Source organism: Microcaecilia unicolor, chromosome 12 (genome assembly GCF_901765095.1).
Source record: "Microcaecilia unicolor chromosome 12, aMicUni1.1, whole genome shotgun sequence".
NCBI classification, from domain to species: domain Eukaryota; kingdom Metazoa; phylum Chordata; class Amphibia; order Gymnophiona; family Siphonopidae; genus Microcaecilia; species Microcaecilia unicolor.
In genome coordinates, this window is record NC_044042.1 from 65,276,371 (window position 1) to 65,295,639 (window position 19,269).

The following is a 19,269-nucleotide window of genomic DNA, read 5'->3' on the forward strand; positions in this document are numbered from 1 at the left end:
ACCAAAAATAAAATAAATAAAAGTCCAAACAATAATAATGCATTCTGATCCCTTTTTATTGGACTAACTTAATACATTTTCAGGATGATTCTGTTCTGACTTGTGGAAGGGGGCTTTAATTTGCCAAACCTAGTCAAAGAATGTATTTAGACCAATTTAAAAGTATCATATTTTTGTTTATTAACCTTTATTTCAATACATTCAAGAGGATCAGCACAGCAATCACACTACTTTATCCTAAAGAGAATTTGTAACTTACTGCCTTTATTTATGTTCTTTCTGTATTTAGTCACAAATTTGTTAAATTAGGACAGGAAATTATGAAAAACTCACAGGTTTGGGGGGGGGGGGGTTGTACTAAAAGTTAAGGAGAATCTTGGAGCAAACAAATTTTAGTTATCTATATATCCTATATCCTCCTAACATAATCAGCCACCAACAGTAGAAATACCACACAAGAGACAGCAATAATCAACCCTCTCCCCCTCCCCCCCCCCCCCCCCCCCCCCAAGATCACACACAGCCTGGGCTCTGACCCACGCTAAAGAAGTCAGCTCAGATCTCCACCTTTCACGTGTTTGCTAATAATGGTTCCTAGAATGGGAAAATTAGACCATTTTCCAAAGAAATTGACTTCAGTTATTTTACCTTTGGCTGTGACCCTAAGAATATGAGAAGCTTAAGGGTTAAGGGAACTAGGGAAACTCCCAGAGTGGGATATGAGTCCGGATTCACTCCAATTCTCTCCCTCTCAGCCCTGGCTTTCTGTTTACTGCCTAAAAGAGAGGATTTTTTTTCCTCCGTTTTTTTTTTCCAGTAGCAAAAGTATGGTAGCCCTGCTAGTCCACTTAAATACAGGAAAACAGATATTATTATTATTATTATTAGATTAGATTCTTGATATACCGCCTTTCTGTGGTACAACCAAAGCGGTTTACATATTCAATAAATTAAACTAAGCCGTGCTTTTTTTTTTTTTTAATACAGGTTCGGACCAGCTTTTGGGAGCTGACACTCCTTTATTTTCATATATTTCTTTTTAATGAAACCTACCTTTCCTCCCACGTATTCCCTGAAACTCCCATCTATTCCTAGATCTCAGCAGGCACTAGCTGAATCCCTAATTCCAAACTTGCAAGCCAGGGTGACTGAATGAACTCCTCAGATTTGTGGGGGGGGGGGGGGAACATTAGGTTTGCCACCAGTTCTGTATTCGGTCTGTCTCTCTGTAAGACTGTTGCCTCCCCCCCCCTCCCTCACCTCCACCTTTTCGTCCACTTTCTTGGCACCCAAGGCTGCGTTGCCCCTCTCCTGCCCTGGGTTGGCATTGAAAGGGTTAATGGCCAGCCGCAGGTAGGTGGGAGGAGCTGAGCTGGGGAAAAAGGAGTGAAGGAGGGAGACTGAAGGCAGTGGGACTGGGACTGAGTATTCAGCCGGAGATTCGGGATTATCCTGGGATCCACCGATTTCCTCGCCGGAGCTTCGGGGAAGCTCTCTGCGCTTTAGATCCAGCCAGGTAAGATGGGAGAAAGGGTGGGAACTGTGGAAGCCTGGAAGGACATTAGCTCGGAGTTCTCCGTGCATCGCTCTGTGCATCGCTCCGTGCGTTTCCTGCATTCTTTAATAACATCCTAGATAAAGAGAGGCTGGGATGGGTTTTGCCCGCTGGTCATTTCAATCATGTACAGCCTCACACTAGGAGCTGTGCCCAGTATTTGGATATTGGGAAGTCTGCTATTAATCCATAGGAGAAACGGAGCAAGCCTTAATGTGTACGTCCTGATTTTGCAAGGAAGGATGCCTGCACACTCCCTCGTTTTTGGCTTTAAAGTGTGAATGTCAAGTTGGCAGATGTGTTTTTTTTTTTTAACTTTTCTGTGATGTTGACCTACAGAACGTCTTCTAAATTTTCGGAAAGTTAACCACTTGTAAGGTTTTCTCTATTGAGATGTTTTCTGTATTTGATCATTTGGGAAGGCGAATTCCACAAGCGCTAAGTGACCTGGTTTCTGGAGGGAAACTTTGACCTCCCCTCTGATTTATGGAACTGGTTCTGCTTCCAGTTGAACTGCTTTAGTCGCCGCTATCAGAAAGACCCTAAGGTTGGAGCAGGTTCTTCCCTTGCCCCCTACAGCAGTGCTCACGAGAACATCTCAGGGAAATTGTCTTGCTAAAACGAAGATTTCTTCTCTTTGGTGTTCGGATTTCTCCAAAAATTCCCCTGGAGCCACAGTCCTGTCCTAAAAGGTGCGAAAGATCCTGTTTTTAGCGCCCAGGGTCTGATTTTCAGGATATTCACAACTGTACCTTTTTGGTATTCTGGAGATCCGAGTCTCTGCTGATTTATCTCTTGCCTATTCATTGTGACTATCCTGATAACCAGACTGGACAGGTTCGGGGAGCAGTCGCTGAGCCACTCTCACCTTTTCCAAATCTGAGCACTTCTAAGCGCCAAACACCCATCCCTCTGAGATAGATAGATAGATAGATAGATAGATAGATAGATAGATAGATAGATAGATAGATAGAGTACATAAAGTATGCATGAGGAAGACATTAAAACAATATTTGAGTATGACTACGATAAAGGATGCGCACGATTTATTCCAAAAATAATGCAAAATAGACATAAATCCAATAGAAGATAGATCGTGCAAGAATTACAATAAGGACATTTACGTATTAATAGGCATATTTCAACCAACTGGTGTAAATAATGTGGGCTCATCATTTTCACAGAAACCAGGAAGTGTGTTCTGTCCTATGGGTTCTGCATTAAGGTGCCCCCCCCCCTCCCTCGTCGTGGGTCTCTGTCATCGGTCCCCTCTATCTTCCTGGCAGACTAGCCCAGTACAGTGCACAAAAGGGATCGAACTGGTGGCGATTACTAGGAATATTTGCTAAGGCAGAGAGCATTTACGTTTGTTATGTAAACAGACTAAAGAAAAAGTTCCAGCAGTCAGTTTTGTATTTAAATGTTTTATTGGCGAAGGCACCAATATTTGTCCATTTGACAACATCAACGATTAGAAATACATATAATTCTTTAATATTCTTAATTTTTTCACAGTCAACTTTAATACTTTATCCCATCAAACCAAGAACAAGAAATAAAACAGAAACTGTACAACTCACCTTAAACTAAAAAGCTAGTGCCCCCATTTACCGGTATTTGCATCTAGTCTGTTGCTGTAAAGTGGCAGATTTCATGCTTTTTTTTTACTGTCTTATCCCCTGAGTAGGGTCATCTTGCATTGTTTTCAATGAGAATTTGTGTAATAGGTAAGTGACAATACAACAAGACTCCTTAAATCTGTAAACTTAAGGGTTTTTCTTTTATACTGTACCTAGAATTTGGATCCTTCAAGTTTCCCTGAACCCATTGTCCCTATATAAAGTTCTTGTTGGGAGCATGGGACTATGCTACAAGATGTGAGAGAGAAAATGGAATTTCTTTTCCCTTAAGATTGAGCCCACCTGGACAGTTTTTTTGTTTTACTTCCACCATGTTGGGCAGGTGGGATAGGGGTTTGCTCTTCTCCTTTCTGTTGTTCTCATCTTTTGTGGTTATAAGATGGGTCCAGCAGTGAAAACCTCTTCTTTTCAATGTAAAACTTGTGTTCAGCTCATTACAGTTTGAATTTTTAGGCTAGAAAGCCATCTTCTTTTCCTGCATCAATCCTAGACTTCACTAGATTATCCTTTCTCTCATCCCCACGGAAGCAGCCATAATCTAATATCAATGCCCCATTTCACAGCGCCTGACTCCAGAGTGATTCTCTCATCCACACCAGTGAAAACGAAGTGTCACCTTCTTGGGAGAAGAATCTTCACAGATAATCAGTTAAACACGCTGTATGGCGTCATGGGTGAATTTATTCCAAAAGATGGTAAAAAAAACAAGCATCCAAAAACCATAATTAATAAATAAAATCCTTATGTGGTTATATTTATGGTTAAGAATTAAGTAAAATGGAAGTTTTTTTAATGCTAATGATATTATTTTAAGCTGCTTGTATCCGCAATGTTTTGTTTATAACTCTAAAGTGGAGTATTGTTGATTTGATTGAGTTGAAAATGTGTGGCTTCTTCTTGTACATATTTAGTGGATACTAAGAATTAGAAAAGCCAGATTCAGTGAATGATTTCCTCATATTCTGGGTGCAGGATTTAATTGTCTAAACAACTGTATCCATAAATATGTGAAGCAGTCTAACCACTGGGTTCTTCTACTTGACTGCACAGACATGAAATGTAACAAAGAAAAATAAAAAATTTATATAAGTTAGTCCACAAAAAACCAATGTGGCCAGTCAAGAATGAAATAATGAGCACCACGGTTTTGAAATGTTCTTAGCTGTGCGTCTGAGATTGGGAGATGAGGATACTGAATTATTGAATTTCCTCCCTAAGAAAAACCCTATGCATGTTGTTTTGAACCCAGGGTTGGAGAATCATGAGTGGCGTTGACTATGGTGGGTTTATCTGCTTAATTTTCGTTTGGGTTGGAACTGGTGAGGGGCAAAGTCGACTCAAATGTTAGGAAACTCCTTTCAAGTAAAACGCAAAAGCTAAAATTGGACAGAAAGTCAACTGAGAAAATGTTACCAGAATTTCCCCTTCCAGGCAGAGGAAGCTGAAAGCTCCATCTTCAGTTTGTTAATGGGGACTAAGAGCCCCTCTTTAGGATTGGGGGGGGGACATGTGGGGTAACATTTATGTCTTGACTGGGGCTCAAGGAAATGAATTCCGCATCACAGTGCATTTCTGGTTTCTAGGTACAATTTAGGGCTGTGAAAAATGCAACACAAACAATTTCGTTTCATTTCAAAATTTAAAAAGGCAACATCATGCATTTTTCTTTCTTTCTATTCTTTTTTGTTTGTTGTGCGCTTGTTACAAATAATGTGCCCAAAAAGCAAAATAAAACAGAATTGGGGGGGGGGGGGGGGGAGAAAGAAATGCCCAGCCTGCACTCACATTTATAATCTATTCCAGAACTGGTGTAAAATAGAATATTAAGACAACCAATGCAGCCCATGCTTTAGACCAGGAGAACGTTATTGTGATTACTTGTGGGTGGGGATAAAGGAAAGTTTGGGGCTAGTGGGGTGAGTTTGGGACTAGTGGGGGGGGGGGAGGAGATCATAGGTTTCCTCTAGGAACTTTGAGATCGTGATTATAATGAGCAATATTGTTGCTGGTCCCTGCCTCTCCTGCATCTGCCCATCATCCCCTGTCCTTCATCTTTCTCCATTTCCTTTTTTGCATCTTAGGTCTTTATTTTTTGGTGGGGCTGTTGTGCCCCTGCACCCACAAATGTGAGTTAGTTTTTCGTAGATGTGCTGTGAACCTTGGGAGACTGGAGCTCATGATATGTGAATGTTTGACGTCAGACTCCGGGCATTAGGCCTATAGAGCAAATCCTACCCACTCTGACTGGAGATCCTGAACGAAGTGACTGAGGAGATAATATGGGGAACTGGCATTGGGCCTGGTGACTTTTTTTTATTTTTATTTCTTTTTATTAGTTTTGATTTGCATTATGTAGTAAGAACGTATGTTTATTAGTGCTTTTCAACTTCAGGATTTAAAAAAAAAAAAACCTGCTATGTGCTGCTGAAATCTGTCCATCTGTCTGTCTGGGGACATGATATCTCCTGTGCTCTTGGATGATCCAAGTCAAATTTGGGGACGAGATGGACCAATACCTTAGGGTTTTACACGGTTGAAAATGACCTACATCTGACAACAGCAGGGGTTCTCAACCCAGCCCTCGGGACACATCCAGCCAGCCAGGTTTTCAGGATATCCACAATGAATATGCATGAGATAGATTTGCATGCAATACTTCTACTCTGTGCAGTGGCGTTCCTAGGGTGGCTGACACCTGGGGCGGATCACCGATGCGCCCCCCCCCCCCCGGGTGCAGTGCGACCCCCCCACCCCCGGCGAAAGGATACCTCCCCCGGCAAAAGGACGGACACCTCCCCCCGGCGAAAGGATACCTCCCCCATGTGCAGCGCGACCCCCCACTCCCGGCGAAAGGACACCCCCCCTGTTGAAAGGACACCCCTCCCGGGTGCATTTTTACCTGCTGGGGGGGGGGGGTGCCGCGCATCTGTTGGCTTCGCTCGTTCCCTGCTCCCTCTGCCCCGGAACAGGAAGTAACCTGTTCCGGGGCAGAGGGAGCAGGGAATGAGCGGAGCTGACAGGTGTGCGGCACCCCCCCAGCGGCGTGCACCTGGGGTGGACCGCCCCCACCGCCCCCCCCCTTGGTACGCCACTGACTCTATGCAAATGTATCTTGTGCATATTCATTAGGGATATCCTGAAAACCTGGCTGGCTGGCTGGCTGTGTCTCCAGGACTGGGTTGAGAACCCCTGCTGTTGTCAAATGTAGGTCATTTTCAACCGTGTAAAACCCTAAGGTATTGGTCTATCTCATCCCCAAATTTGACTTGGATCATCCAAGAGCACAGGAATTATCATGCCCCCAGACAGACAGATGGACAGATTTCAGCAGCACATAGCAGATTTTTTTTTTTAATCCTGAAGTTGAAAAGCACTAATCAACATAATTTCTTACTACATAATACAAATCAAAACTGGACAAGAGTGAGGTTACTTTAAACCAAGTCCAAGGTGAAAAGGTCCAGATCTATGCACGTCCCCGGAATGTCCTCTCCTGTTCTGTTAAGTCCAGTGAAGTGGATTTGGACAGAGCTAGCACCCTAGTGCTCTCACACTATGTTTTCTTCAGACTCTGCTAAGAATTATCAAACAAAAATATGTTTTAGATGCTGATCATAACCACTACTTTTAGCTGTCTCAGTATTTTCTTCATCTTATTAGCATCTGTTTCTTTGCAATTCTAATTGTAGCTGAATAATGCCTTGCACCATCTAGATAGTGTCTCAGTTGTTCTGGAAAATATTTATTTTTAGTTCCAGTTAGAAAGAAATCAACCACCATTCACTTATTCCCTGTTCCTGCATTTATGTATTTTTAATTTGGATTTTGCTCACACCTTTTTCAGTAGTAGCTCAAGGTGAGTTACATTCAGGTACTCTGGATATTTCTCTGTCCCAGGAGGGCTCACAATCTAAGTTTGTGCCTGAGGCAAAGGAGGGTTAAGTGACTTGCCCAAGATCACCAGGAGCAGCAGTGGGATTTCAACCAGCCACCTCTGGATTTCAAGACCAGTGCTACTCCTCCACTCCACTTTAGGGAAACAACTTCACCAAAGCTGACCCAGATTTTGCAGAAATGGTAGGTGAGGCTCTGTCTCTATCAGCCATCTCCTCTGCTGGGCACAGAGTTCCCTAGCCACACCCTTCCAGCTGATTAAAATGGACCTGCACCCTACAGCTGTGTGAGAGGCCAGTTTGTCACTGAATTTCCCCTCCTCTGCTACTTAGGAAGGATGGGTTTTGGAAACCTTTGTTCGGTGGCTTTCCTAATTTAGGGGCCCTTTTCTGAAAGCACAGCAGGCCTACCGCGGGCTTGCTGTGTGGCAATTCAGCTTTACTGCCGGGCTCCTGGGAGAGCCTGGTGGTAGTTCCTGCCCCCACCGCATACCATTTCCAGTGCATCAAATGCATTGTTTTGAACGGCGGGGGCACGCCTAATGGTAATCGTGCCGCACCACGTGCTGTCTAGTTACCACAAGGCTACTGTGGGGGCCCTTACCATCTCCTAAATAGGAGGTAGTAAGGCTCCCCCAGGGAAATGGCCACACAGCAAGTGTTTAACTTACCACTTGGCCATTTCTGTCCTTTAAAAAAAAGAAGTCTTTTACCAGTGGTGGTAAAAGGGGACCTCAGCACCAGGGGCGTAGCTACGTGGGGCCATGGAGGCATGGGCCCCCCATAGATTTGGACCTGCCCCCCCCCACTGCCAACCCTCCCCCGCCGCCGCCACCGCCGTCGGGTACCTTTGCTGGTGGGGTCCCAAACCCCCGCCAGCCGAAGTCCTCTGGAGTGGCTGCGTTGCTGATCTGCAAGGGCAGGTTTCTGTTTCTGTGAGTCTTATGTCCTGCACGTACGTGCAGGATGTCAGACTCACAGAAACAGAAGCCTGCCCTTGCAGATCAGCAACGCTGCCGCGCCTGAGTAGAGGACTTCGGCCGCCAGCAAAGGTACCCGACGGCAGCAGCAGGGGAGGGTTGGCGGTGGGGGGAAGAGGGGGTCGAAATGGTTGGCGCCGGGGGGGGGGAGGTCAAAGGTGGTGGTGGTGGGGGGAGGGGTCAAAATGGCGCCGGGGGGGGGTGTCGGTGGCACCGGGGGGCTCAAATGTGCCCCCTCGGGCTCTGGACCCCCCTCCCGCCGAAGTCTGGCTATGCCCCTGCTCAGCACAAGGCAAACCCATGAGCTGATGCCTCCGCAGGGCCCCTTTTACCACTGCTTGGTAAAAAGAGCCCTAAATATATTCCCCATAAAAGCATGTGGCCATTCCACCCGGTTTCATACTATTTTCATAGCTACGGAAGGTCTTTTATCCTGCTTCTGCTGAGGATCTTTGGTATTTTAGTCAGAAGGTGATGAGACTTATCACAGACTTTGGACTTGATTCACTAAGCTTTTTTTTTCATATAGACCAGGAATAGTCAACTGTGGTCCTCAAGAGCCACAACCCAGTCAGGTTTTCAAGATTTCCACAATGAATATGCATGACATCTATTTGCATACAATGGAAGAAGTACATGCAAATTAATTTCATGCATACTCATTGTGGAAATCTTGAAAACCCGACTGGGTTGTGGTCCTCGAGGACTGTGGTTTCCCACCCTGCTATAGATAGAGGGTAGGAAAAATCTTTTTATAAAATCAAGTTCTTTATCTGATTCTATTAAAAGAACAGTGAAGTTAAACACTGTCATACTAGAAAGAGTCACAACCGGGCCTGCTAAGCAGCTCATGTGGAAGCTCCTGGCTTGGGTCCTCTACCTTGACCTGGGCTAAGGATACTGCGGAGGGAGCACTTATAAACCCTGGGTGGGGTCACAGTTATTGCACAATGGTGATATCTGGTACTTGCGTTTAGGGCCCATAAAAGCAGGGTTCCAGATGCCTCCTGATGTGTGGTCCCTGGCTGAGAACCATCCTTAGATTAAGTGCACTAAAGTAAGTTAGGAAGAGCTACAAAATAGAGGAAATATTGCCCTGGTGGCTGTAAAATGAAGTCTCTTAGCACCAGATCCCAGTCCTAATTTTCATCAAACTGAAGGGCAAAAGAGTTCCGTCAAATGCACCAATATGTCATCTGCAAAAGCAGACAGTTTGAATTCAATCTTAACCCCTTTAATATCTGGGTTACCTATAATATCTCTAATCAGGGGCTAGTGCTGGGCAGGACTTCTACGATCTGTGTCCTGAGCATGGCAGATACAAATCAAGGTAGGGTATACACAAGAAGTGGCACATATGAGTTTATCTTATTGGGCAGACTAGATGGACCGTGCAGGTCTTTTTCTGCCGTCATGTACTATGTTACTATGTTACTATATTGAAGGAACAGCCAGGTCAGGGAGAATAAAGTAGAGACTGTGTGCCAGCGCTGAAAGGACTGGCCTGTTGGTGGCTTCTTGGCTAAGATCACGTATGAACAACCAGGGCTTTATTTGAGGGGGTACTTGGGGGTACTGAGTACCGGCACCTTTTCCATTGTCTGCTAAAATTGACCCATGGACCCCAAGTTTTAATGAAAAATCTCAGGCTCTACATACTAATTCTGCCTTGTTATAGATTCTGTGACTGGTTACAGGGGGCCTGGCTATTGTGGGGTGGGTCTCTCAGTGATCACCCCACCCCTGAAGGGTGGCCTGGCATTTGAGTACCGACACCTTTTTCGCTAGGAAAAAACACACTGTGAACAACTGAGAAGTTGCACAGTACAGGGGAGGCAGAATGGGGAGATTATTACCCTGCTGCTCACTCCCATTCAGGACATGAAACTGTTTGGTCCTTGGCCAAAGAGGGAGGATTAAACCTCCCCTTAAACCCCTTAAGCCCAAGTGAAACTGAGCTCAATTTGTGTAAACAACAGGACACAGGTGGCAATGTAGTAAGGGGCTTCTCAGCCTCTTTGTGGCTTAGGATCACATCTGATTTGTGAGGTGAAGACGGTCTCTTCACAGCCCTGTGGATCAGACAGAGAACTCATACATTATAGGGCCTTAGAGAGAGATTATCACCCAGTGGCCCACCCCCATTAGGAACCGAAAATCATTTGGACTCTGACCAAATTAGGAGGCCTGGATGTTTAATTGGGGGTGGGGGTGGGTTTGTAATTGATATTGTTGTTCAATTTTCTGTTTATACCCTAATAAAAAGATTTTTATAATAAAAAAAAAGAAACTCCCTCTTGAAATAGACAATTTGAACAATCTTAAATTGTATTTGAGAAAAGTTAAACATAAATAAATAAATGCTATCATAAAATGTAGATCTATAAAGAAAGTAAAACTTCCTGGAGGAAGTGATTTATTTGGAGCAACCTTGTATGATTTAGAATGGTGGATATGGGGGCTGAGCAACAAAGGTGAGGAACCGGCTTTAAGGGGAGGGGTCAGCCCATCTGGACTCTGCCAATTCTACTCATTGCTTCCCTAAATGTTCAGTGAATTAATTGCTCGATTTTAAGATCTCAGTGAAAAACTGCCGTAGAGTGGAAGTGACTTCTGCATTTTCAGAGCCTTTTTGCACTCTGCCTGGTTTTTCAGGGAGCTGAGGGTTTTCTTGTACTCTGGGTCACAGAAGACTGGTGATCTTTTCACCCCCCTCCCCTCAGCCCCTAACTCCATGGGACCTTGTCTGAGCTGCTCTCTGACAGAGGCCCAATTACAAGGCCTGATTCTTCCGTTTGGTTACTGTGCAACGGTACAGACAATCTGTAATTACTATAATCGAAGTCCTCAAAGCCTTTTATTAAAGTGACTGCCTTTAAGTATATTTAGGAGGCTAAAAGAAACTATATTTAAACCATCTTTTTTAATACAGGCATCAAAACATCTAATCAATCTAGATTATGTACTGCCTGGATGGAAAACCTGGCATGGACTATTTGAACACAGTGAACCACTAAATGCAGGGCAAACTAATTCTCTGCAAGGGACAATTTGAACCTAGAATGAGATTTGTCTGGAAGAGTTGTGCTCGGTCTTCTGAAGAGACCTGTTGCTGTAGTTTTGGCAATCAGTACTATTACTCAGAACATGGGTTAATCCAACCATTTTACTGTATGTGTTTTTCCTAAAACAAAAGTTGTCATATACTAACAAGAAGGCAGGGTCAATAGATATTAAGATTCGTGTTTCTTTCAAATTAACAACTTTTGAAAGCCTTTTAAAAAGGGTTAAGAGACAGATGCAAGTCTGTCACTGAAATTCACTGTGGAAGAGAGGTTTTTTTTTTACTGTTATTTTTAAAATAAAACACTAGGGGCAATTAATTGGCAGTTCTTTATCTTCTAATTATGTCCTCTTTCCTGCTTTTCATTCTCTCTGACATAGAATAAAACAACTTGGACCTGCCTTGAAATCCGGAGTTTGGCAATGCTAACTGCTGTCTGTGGCTCTCTTGGGAAACAGCATTCAGATTCCTCTCATACCTCTCCTGGCTTGGACCTACAACCTCTGCAGCCCTACCAGCTCCAAAGCAACCCAGACACCAGCAACATCTCCTCTCTCCAACCAGTAGTGCTCCAGAACCTTCCCTTAGTTCCGGAAACCGAGTTCTTGGCTGTTAGTCGCTATGAACCACAAAGCTCAACAGGTGTGAACTGTGACAATTTGGAAAGTGAAGATCAGCTTGAAGCAGGTCAATTCTCAAAACTCCTTCATCCATCTTCTGACATGGCTCACCATTATGAGCCCTGGTTCAGACCTTCACACCCTAGCAGTTCTAATGAAGATGGGGGGATGCCACCCTGGTGGGATTTACATGCGGGGTCTAGTTGGATGGATCTTCAGCATAGCCAAGGTGGTCTTCAATCACCAGCTCACTCAAGTGGGCTTCAGCCAACCCTTGGCAGCTACGGATCAGAGCATCAGCTGTGTGGGCCTCCACCTCATATGTTGCCATCAGCACAACACTTGATAGGCCAGGAGGGGTTTAAGCAGCTTGATTCTCCTCAGGAGCCTCATGATCTTGACCAGGTATTGGACAGTTCTGCGAGGCCAAAAAGCTCCAGGCGCTCCATGCCTCGCAGCTCAGGTCAAGCAGCTTGCCGTTGCCCAAACTGTATGGAGGCAGAGTGCCTTGGACCCTGTGCTGATGGAAGCAAGAAGAAGCACCTCCATAACTGTCACATTCCGGGCTGTGGAAAAGCTTATGCAAAGACCTCCCATTTGAAAGCCCACCTGCGATGGCACAGTGGTGACAGGCCTTTTGTGTGCAATTGGCTCTTCTGTGGCAAGCGATTTACGAGGTCTGATGAGCTGCAGAGGCATCTTCAGACCCACACAGGGACCAAGAAGTTTACTTGTCCTGTTTGCAGCAGAGTGTTCATGAGGAGCGACCACTTGAGCAAGCACATGAAAACCCATGAAGGAGCCAGGGAGGTAGCTGAAGGAGAGAACAAGAACAGCCCAGCAGTATGTGAACCTCCGGGAAAAGCCAAACCAGATCCTGATGATAGCACATCCAGTGGCACCCAACCAAACTGAGCACCGTCCTTCCTCTGTTCCATGGGTTCTCAACACCCGGCCAGTCAGATTTTGCAGGATATCCATAAGGAATATGCACACAATAGATTTGCTAACAATGGAGGTAGTGCATGCAAATCTATCCCATGCATATTCATTCTTGGTATCTTGAAAACCAGACTGGCTGGGCGTATCCCAAGAACTGGGTTGAGAACTCCTGCTCTATTCCCAGTTCTTTACAAGTGCCAGGATCTTAGTAGTGGCTCCGTTCTACTGCTTGGTCCACATCTGCTGCTTAGATATAGAAGTTCCAAATCTGGTCTTGGGTTCCTAACGTACCCCATCTTCCCCACCTCTCTCTGGACTGGGGATGAAGAAGGGCTGCCTTAGTATCCTTACACCTATGTATTTTCAGTGCCTCCATAGGTTCTATTTATTCTGTAGTGGATAAAAAGATAATGTGTTAAAATATAGTTGGAATTTTGTAAAAGCTGTAGGAAAATCTTCTTCCTCCTATAGAGAAAAGCTTGTAAGGAAAAGCAGTTTTAGTATCTGAATGTGGTTGTGTCTGAAAATGGCAGTGAGGAGTAATTTAGCACCCTCTTAAGGGATTAGGGGGTGGGATGTTCTGCAAGCAATATTGGTGAAAAATCCCATGTTCTTGGGAAAAGAGGCATTAGGATGGAATGGGATGCAACCACTGAAAAATTAAAGTTATGGGATTTGGATTCATGTTGCTTCCCCCTCCACCCAAATCCTCCCTGTAGTACCCACATTACATGTAGCTTCTTGGGCATAAAGTTTGTTCCCACTGTCCTAAGAGTTAAATTATTTGTTACAGGCTCTCAGACTGGTCGTTTTCTCATTTTGGGTAGAGCTCCTCATTTGACCTCCTCCTTCCCTTGGAAGATGAAAAATTGACCCTTCAGTCTCTTGCACAGCTCATGGCTGGCAAGAAACATCAAGTCATACAACAGAGCGAATCCCAGGGCAGGATTTGTCCTGACACGTTTCAGGAAAGGCTGGGAACTGCTTGACTGCAATGGGAGAGCAGGGATAGAAAGAGAAGGAGGAAATGTGCTGGTTTAACTTTCTTCCTATTAACTCCAGGGTGGGCTCCCTTGTTCCTAATCTCCCCCTTTGCTTAGGTGTGGCTGGATCTTATACAAGGAAAGTCAAAAGTCTATTGAGAACCATCATTTAGCAGAAACTCTGGGAAAGAACATTAAATTCAGCCGATTTCTGAACAAAAGCCTCTCTCTTGTCAACATGTGAGCCTGCTACTGGGGCTCCACTGAGTGGGAGAGTGGATGATAACCACTAATTCTAGAAACCTGTATGCAGAATTTCACACTTAGGACTACATTCTATATATCACGCCATAAAAAATCAGCGCCAACAAAAAATATGCCTAAATTTCCGCACGGTTTATAGAATATGCCATGTGCGGGCAGTTATGCCAAGCAAAACTTGGTGTCAATGCCGATGTCTAAATTAGGCCCAGACCAGGTGTATTCTATAACAACATGTGTAGATTTTAGAAGTGTCTACAACCCGCGTTTGGCCATGCTCCCTTTTCAACTATGCAACTTAGAATTCACACTCATCACACTACAAAATACGCTTACACAGTTCCGTGTGTAAATTCTAATTAATGCCAATTAATGTTAATAATTGCGTGTTAATTGGCAGTCATCAGTGCTGACTGGCTTGTTAACTAAATAAGTTGCACACACAAATCCAGAATACGACCAGATTTGTGTGTGCAACAAGTCACGCTATATAGAATCCGGGGGTTAGTGCGCACAATTGTGTTCGCAAGTTATAGAACAGTGTCGCATAACTTAATGTAATAATTAGTTGTTAATTGGCATTAACCAAGTATTGGCTGTAACTGGTGTTAATTGGCACCAATTGGCATTAATTAGCAGCTACGCACTTAATTTCCCTTAGTCTGGATTCTACAAATTGTGGGCTAAAATTGATAGTGCCCAAGTGCAAGGGGGATATGGAACTGGGAGGGGCACGCCTAGCACTTATTCCTGCGGGTTATAGAACACTATTAGTTTCACCAGCCTTTGAGCTAGTGTAGGGGCTCATAAAGGGGTCCTTTTACTAAGTTGAAGTAAAAGGGGAAACTGTGCTAGCAATAGGGAAAAGAAATGGCCGTGTGGTAAGTGAATCACTTGTCATATGGCCATTTTGGGGGTGGGGGGTGGGGAGGAACAATGGGTGGTGGTAAGGGCTGCTGCGCTAACCCAGCGGTAACTGGGCAGCAATTACCGCCAGGTAGGCACTTGCACTACAAAAATAGAAACTACTTTTGTGGCGCCAGAAATGTCACACGGCAAGCCTGTCACATACCAATCCTTTAGTAAAAGGCCCCAAAGTTAGGCACATAACTGCAGACTTACATTCTATTCTGAAACGGCAATTACACATATAATTGCCATCACACAGTTCACGTTTTGTGCGCATCGTCCAGATGCCTGCCTTTAGCTAATCTAAGTGACCTGTGTTTTGGGGTGGTGGGAGTTCATGGGGAGCAGATAAGGGCCGTGGTGGTACCAGGACGCCCTCAAACAGGAAGTAAGTGTTCAGGGGACAGGGTTTCTGGGTCCAAGTGTTATTGTTTCATCAGAGGTGCAATATCACCCCTGTAAGTATGTTTCATGTCTGCATTCGCTTCCAGAACTGTCCAAGGAAGAACATTTCACCACTATGAACCAAACCCAGGGAAGAGAGCAGGGTCTAGGGGGAAAGCAGGATGTGGTAACTAGGATTTCTGCTGTTGTGAACTGTAATTGTGAAGGATGGCGTTCAGCCCTGTTCTCTCTGGGTGGAGTGCAGAACAAGGGATTCAGGGCTTCCAGTACCTAGAGGGAAACTGAAAAGAATCCCCTTACCCTTAATGGCTTGTGAGGTTGTTTTCTTTTGATTTGGGACAGGGGTAAGGGGTAGCTTGTTTTGAACATATACAAGCATGAGTTTAATGTTACTGGTTTCTCATCTTTCCTTTGTTGCTGCTTCTCCCCTGATAGCGAAGGCTGACTTGCTTGTTCACTTTGGCATCTTGCTGCTCAGTGTCTCCACCATCCACCACTCCTTTTTCTGTGCCGTGGCAACACCAACTCTTTTTACCATAAATCAGTGATAAAGCAAGCTGGGGAGCTGTCACAGAGCCTGGAAGGGTGCACTGCAGATTTTGGCAGGGTTCTTGTGTGATTGTAGTAGGCACACCCACTCACACCCCTGAAGGAGCTTGAGCAATGCAGGAGTCCAGCCTGGCTACACCCCTGTGACTAGAAGCTGCCGGAACAAGAGAGTCTGAACAGAAAGGGGAGGTGTGTCTGTGGGGATTGCGGGGGCAGACAGAGGCTGAGCCTTATTGCCCCATTAGCTCTGGGACCTGGAACTACAGCAACCAGCACTCTGACATGGAGCTAGCTGGGCCAAAGCTATTGTTTTTGTAATTGTGTTTAATGAAGTCAGTTTTTATTTTGTTTATTTTGTAAAACTTTGTATTTATCAGATATGTCCCAGATAGATGGAACATATGTACAGGTTTACTGTTTCTGCATTCTCTCCAATAACAATCTTTGTATGTTCTGCCATGTCCTTCAGTATTCCCATATCTCGTCCAATAAAGTCCCAGATTTTTTTTAAAGTGAGGCAGACCTTAGTAGATACAATCTTGTGACTCCCCCGTCCATGGCCTGCTTCAGGTGTTCGTAAGGGTTTCCCTAACCTCTAAGAACCAGCTCTTTTTCTCCAGCCTCAAAATGGAAGAAAAGGACAGATTGTTCAAACAGCAGCTTCAGGTGCCAGGAATGTGCCCACTAATGAGGCTCGTGCTCAGGGTTTCAGCTCACTAGTGCTACAAAACTCCTTTGGTGCCTAAACCAAAGCAATTTGGGGATTTTCTTTTATTCTCTTGGAGAGATGTAATCTTCTTTTTTAATGTCTTCTCTTTGAGATGTTTTCAGGGTGTGTAATACGAAATATGACAGTAAAGTAAAGCAAAGAGTTTGAAGTCTCTACTGGTTGCTAGATTTACAGCTGGCCAGTCTTAGAAATCCACACCTGGAATGGACACATGGAAAGGGCGGAGCTTTAGAACTGTCCATTGAAGGCTGCCTCACTTAGGGGTCCTTTTACAAAGGCAAGATAGCATTTTTAGTATTGAATGACACGGGGATAAAGTTTGTCCCCATCCCCGCCCTGTCCCCATGGGTTCTGTCTCCCTGTCTTCACTCCATCCCCGCAGGTTCTGTCACCGTCTCTACCCCATCCCTGCGGGCCCTTTCTCTGTCACCACCCTGTTCCCGCAGGTTCTGTCCCCATCCCCGCCACCGCTCCGTCTCCATGGGCTCTGTCCTCATCTGCAGAAGCCTCGAACAATTATGATTTTATGTTTAAATCTTGTTATTAAAGTATAAAAAGGAACAATATGCTGTGCAACTATTGTATATAAATTACAAATAGAAAACAATAATAACAGCGAGCAGCTACAATAACCCTCCTCACTACCACTCTCTACCCTTCCAACCCCCAACAATAGCTGATTTCTACTACCCTAAGGAATCCTAATCCACCCTGTTAAAATGTCCAGGGGTACAAAATACAACCCATTCTGTATGCCCTAGAAGGCAGAAATATGCCCTATGAAGCACTGCTATGATTTTTAAATCTGTGGATGAATAAGAAGTAATCAACAATGTCAGGATTGAGTCTAGCTCTCCTGTCTTCCACAGTCCTTCCTGCAATAGAAGATGTCTTCTTAGAAGATGTGCTGGTAGCAGGACCTACAGGATCCCCCATGCCAATTTTGCTAGTTGCGGCCAGCACGTTTGTTTAAAAAAAAAAAAAAAAAAAAATCAAAAATATCGTTGTCTGCATCACTCAAACATCAATAACAGTCCAGTTCATTAACAGGCTTCAAAGTAGAAAATGACACAAAGACAAAGTTTGTTCCCATCCTCGTGGGTTCTGTCCTCATTCCCGCCCCGTGGGATCTGTCTCTGCCCCATCCCCGCAAGCTCTGTCCCCTTCCCCGTGTCATTCTCTATTTTTTAGTGCACGCTAGAAATAAGCATGAGCTAATGGTTAGAGATGCCCATATATTTCTATGGGTACCTCTAGCATTTAGCGTGTGCTAATCATTAGTTCACACTAAAAACGCTAATGTTGCCTTTGTAAAAGGACCCCCTAGTCTACTTTACGAAAGGTTTTTTTTTTTCTGCCAGGGTAGTGGATCCTGCCCTCCCTGGCTATCTGGGTTTTGGCTTTGGTAAATGTGGGACTGAATTGGATAGGTTGAGAGAGGGACTGCAACTGTTCCTGAATCACAAAGATTGTTGTTCCTGTCTTCTGCTTTATGCATTTTAGTGCAATACTGACAATTCAGATTTTGTGTTTTAAATTATAAATAGAGAGTATTCAAATACTAGGAGGTGCAAAGAAGCTGGTCTAAGTTGGATGACTGACTCCGTAGAATCCAGCACTCTGTAGTCCAGATGTGTTTCCTCTCAAATGACTTTCTAGTTGCAAAACAACAATTTGGTTCACATTCTCACATTTATTTTGGCATGATAGTAACTATTCTCTTCAGTCTGCTATTCATCTGATTTTGTAAAATGTGATATTACTTTTCCACTTAGTTTTCTTATGGACTGTAAAGCATGGACACGGTTTAAATAAATTAAAATGGTAGACACAGAAGCAGAATGATTGACTAATATAGACATTTGGTGAGAAAATGCTGTGATAAGCCACAGGTTAATCCTGTTGCCCTCACCCCTATGAAGAAAGGGAAAGAATACAATCTTTCACCCTCTGGGAAAGAGCTGGGACGATGAAGTCCAGACTTCATAACGTCACCTAGTCAGACTATAGTATACTTTGCAACAATGAAATCTATGTGACTGGTTGGGATGGGTATGGTTCCTCCACATTCCAAAACCAGTTAGGTACCCACTGAGCATTCACGGGGTATGAATGGGAAATCCAAAATATTAGTACTGAGGTAGAAGGGGAAGCAGTGAACTGATTTTTTAGAAGTCTGCAGACATAGTGCATGGATGCAACAACGCTTATGGTCTGGTGTACTTCAGGAGCTCTTTAGGCAACACTGAGGTGTGAGGAAGGATGGCTGTGTGACACAGTGTCCTGGACCTCCCCATGATGTGTTTTGCTCTCAGACTGTAGCTTCATAGTAGGGTTGCCAACTGTTCATACAAAAAAAAAAAAAACACACACATCTGTAAAAATGATCTCATGTCAATACAAATGGCACAGGCTGTGACCTTGTGCCTCTGGTGTCATGGGCACAGGCCCCAGCACTTGGGGGGGGGGGGGGTGAATCTCAGGCTAGTAGGTCCAGCGTACGCAAAACAGTAATGGTAGAACACCTGTCAGTAACAAGTTCAGTTGTCAGTAAAAATCTGGGAGACTGTCAGTATAATAGATGCTCATGAGTTGGCTGCCTTGCTTTGTGGTCTGTAGGAAGCTGTAGAGGACATACTGGTGGTCTGTGCTACTGTGAATATAGGCAGAACAACTTTATTTGAGTTTCAATAAAGCCATTTCCACTTATTTTTGATTGTGTGTGTGTGTTATTTTCT

The 19,269-nt window shown here is 44.3% G+C and overlaps 1 protein-coding gene across 1 annotated transcript; it reads left to right on the forward strand.

The window, feature by feature from the left end:
• The first annotated feature begins 1,331 nt into the window (after nucleotides 1–1,331).
• On the forward strand, nucleotides 1,332–14,024 carry SP6 (Sp6 transcription factor). Its single transcript, XM_030221821.1, has 2 exons — nucleotides 1,332–1,516; nucleotides 11,513–14,024. Exon 2 carries the CDS (start codon nucleotides 11,555–11,557, stop codon nucleotides 12,665–12,667), a length of 1,113 nt encoding a protein of 370 aa, XP_030077681.1. The 5' UTR covers nucleotides 1,332–1,516; nucleotides 11,513–11,554; the 3' UTR covers nucleotides 12,668–14,024.
• Nucleotides 14,025–19,269: the final 5,245 nt, after the last annotated feature.

Coding starts and splice junctions, on each gene's coding strand:
- SP6 (XM_030221821.1), top strand. CDS start 11,555: ATGCTAACTGCTGTCTGTGGCTCTCTTGGGAAACAGCATTCAGATTCC.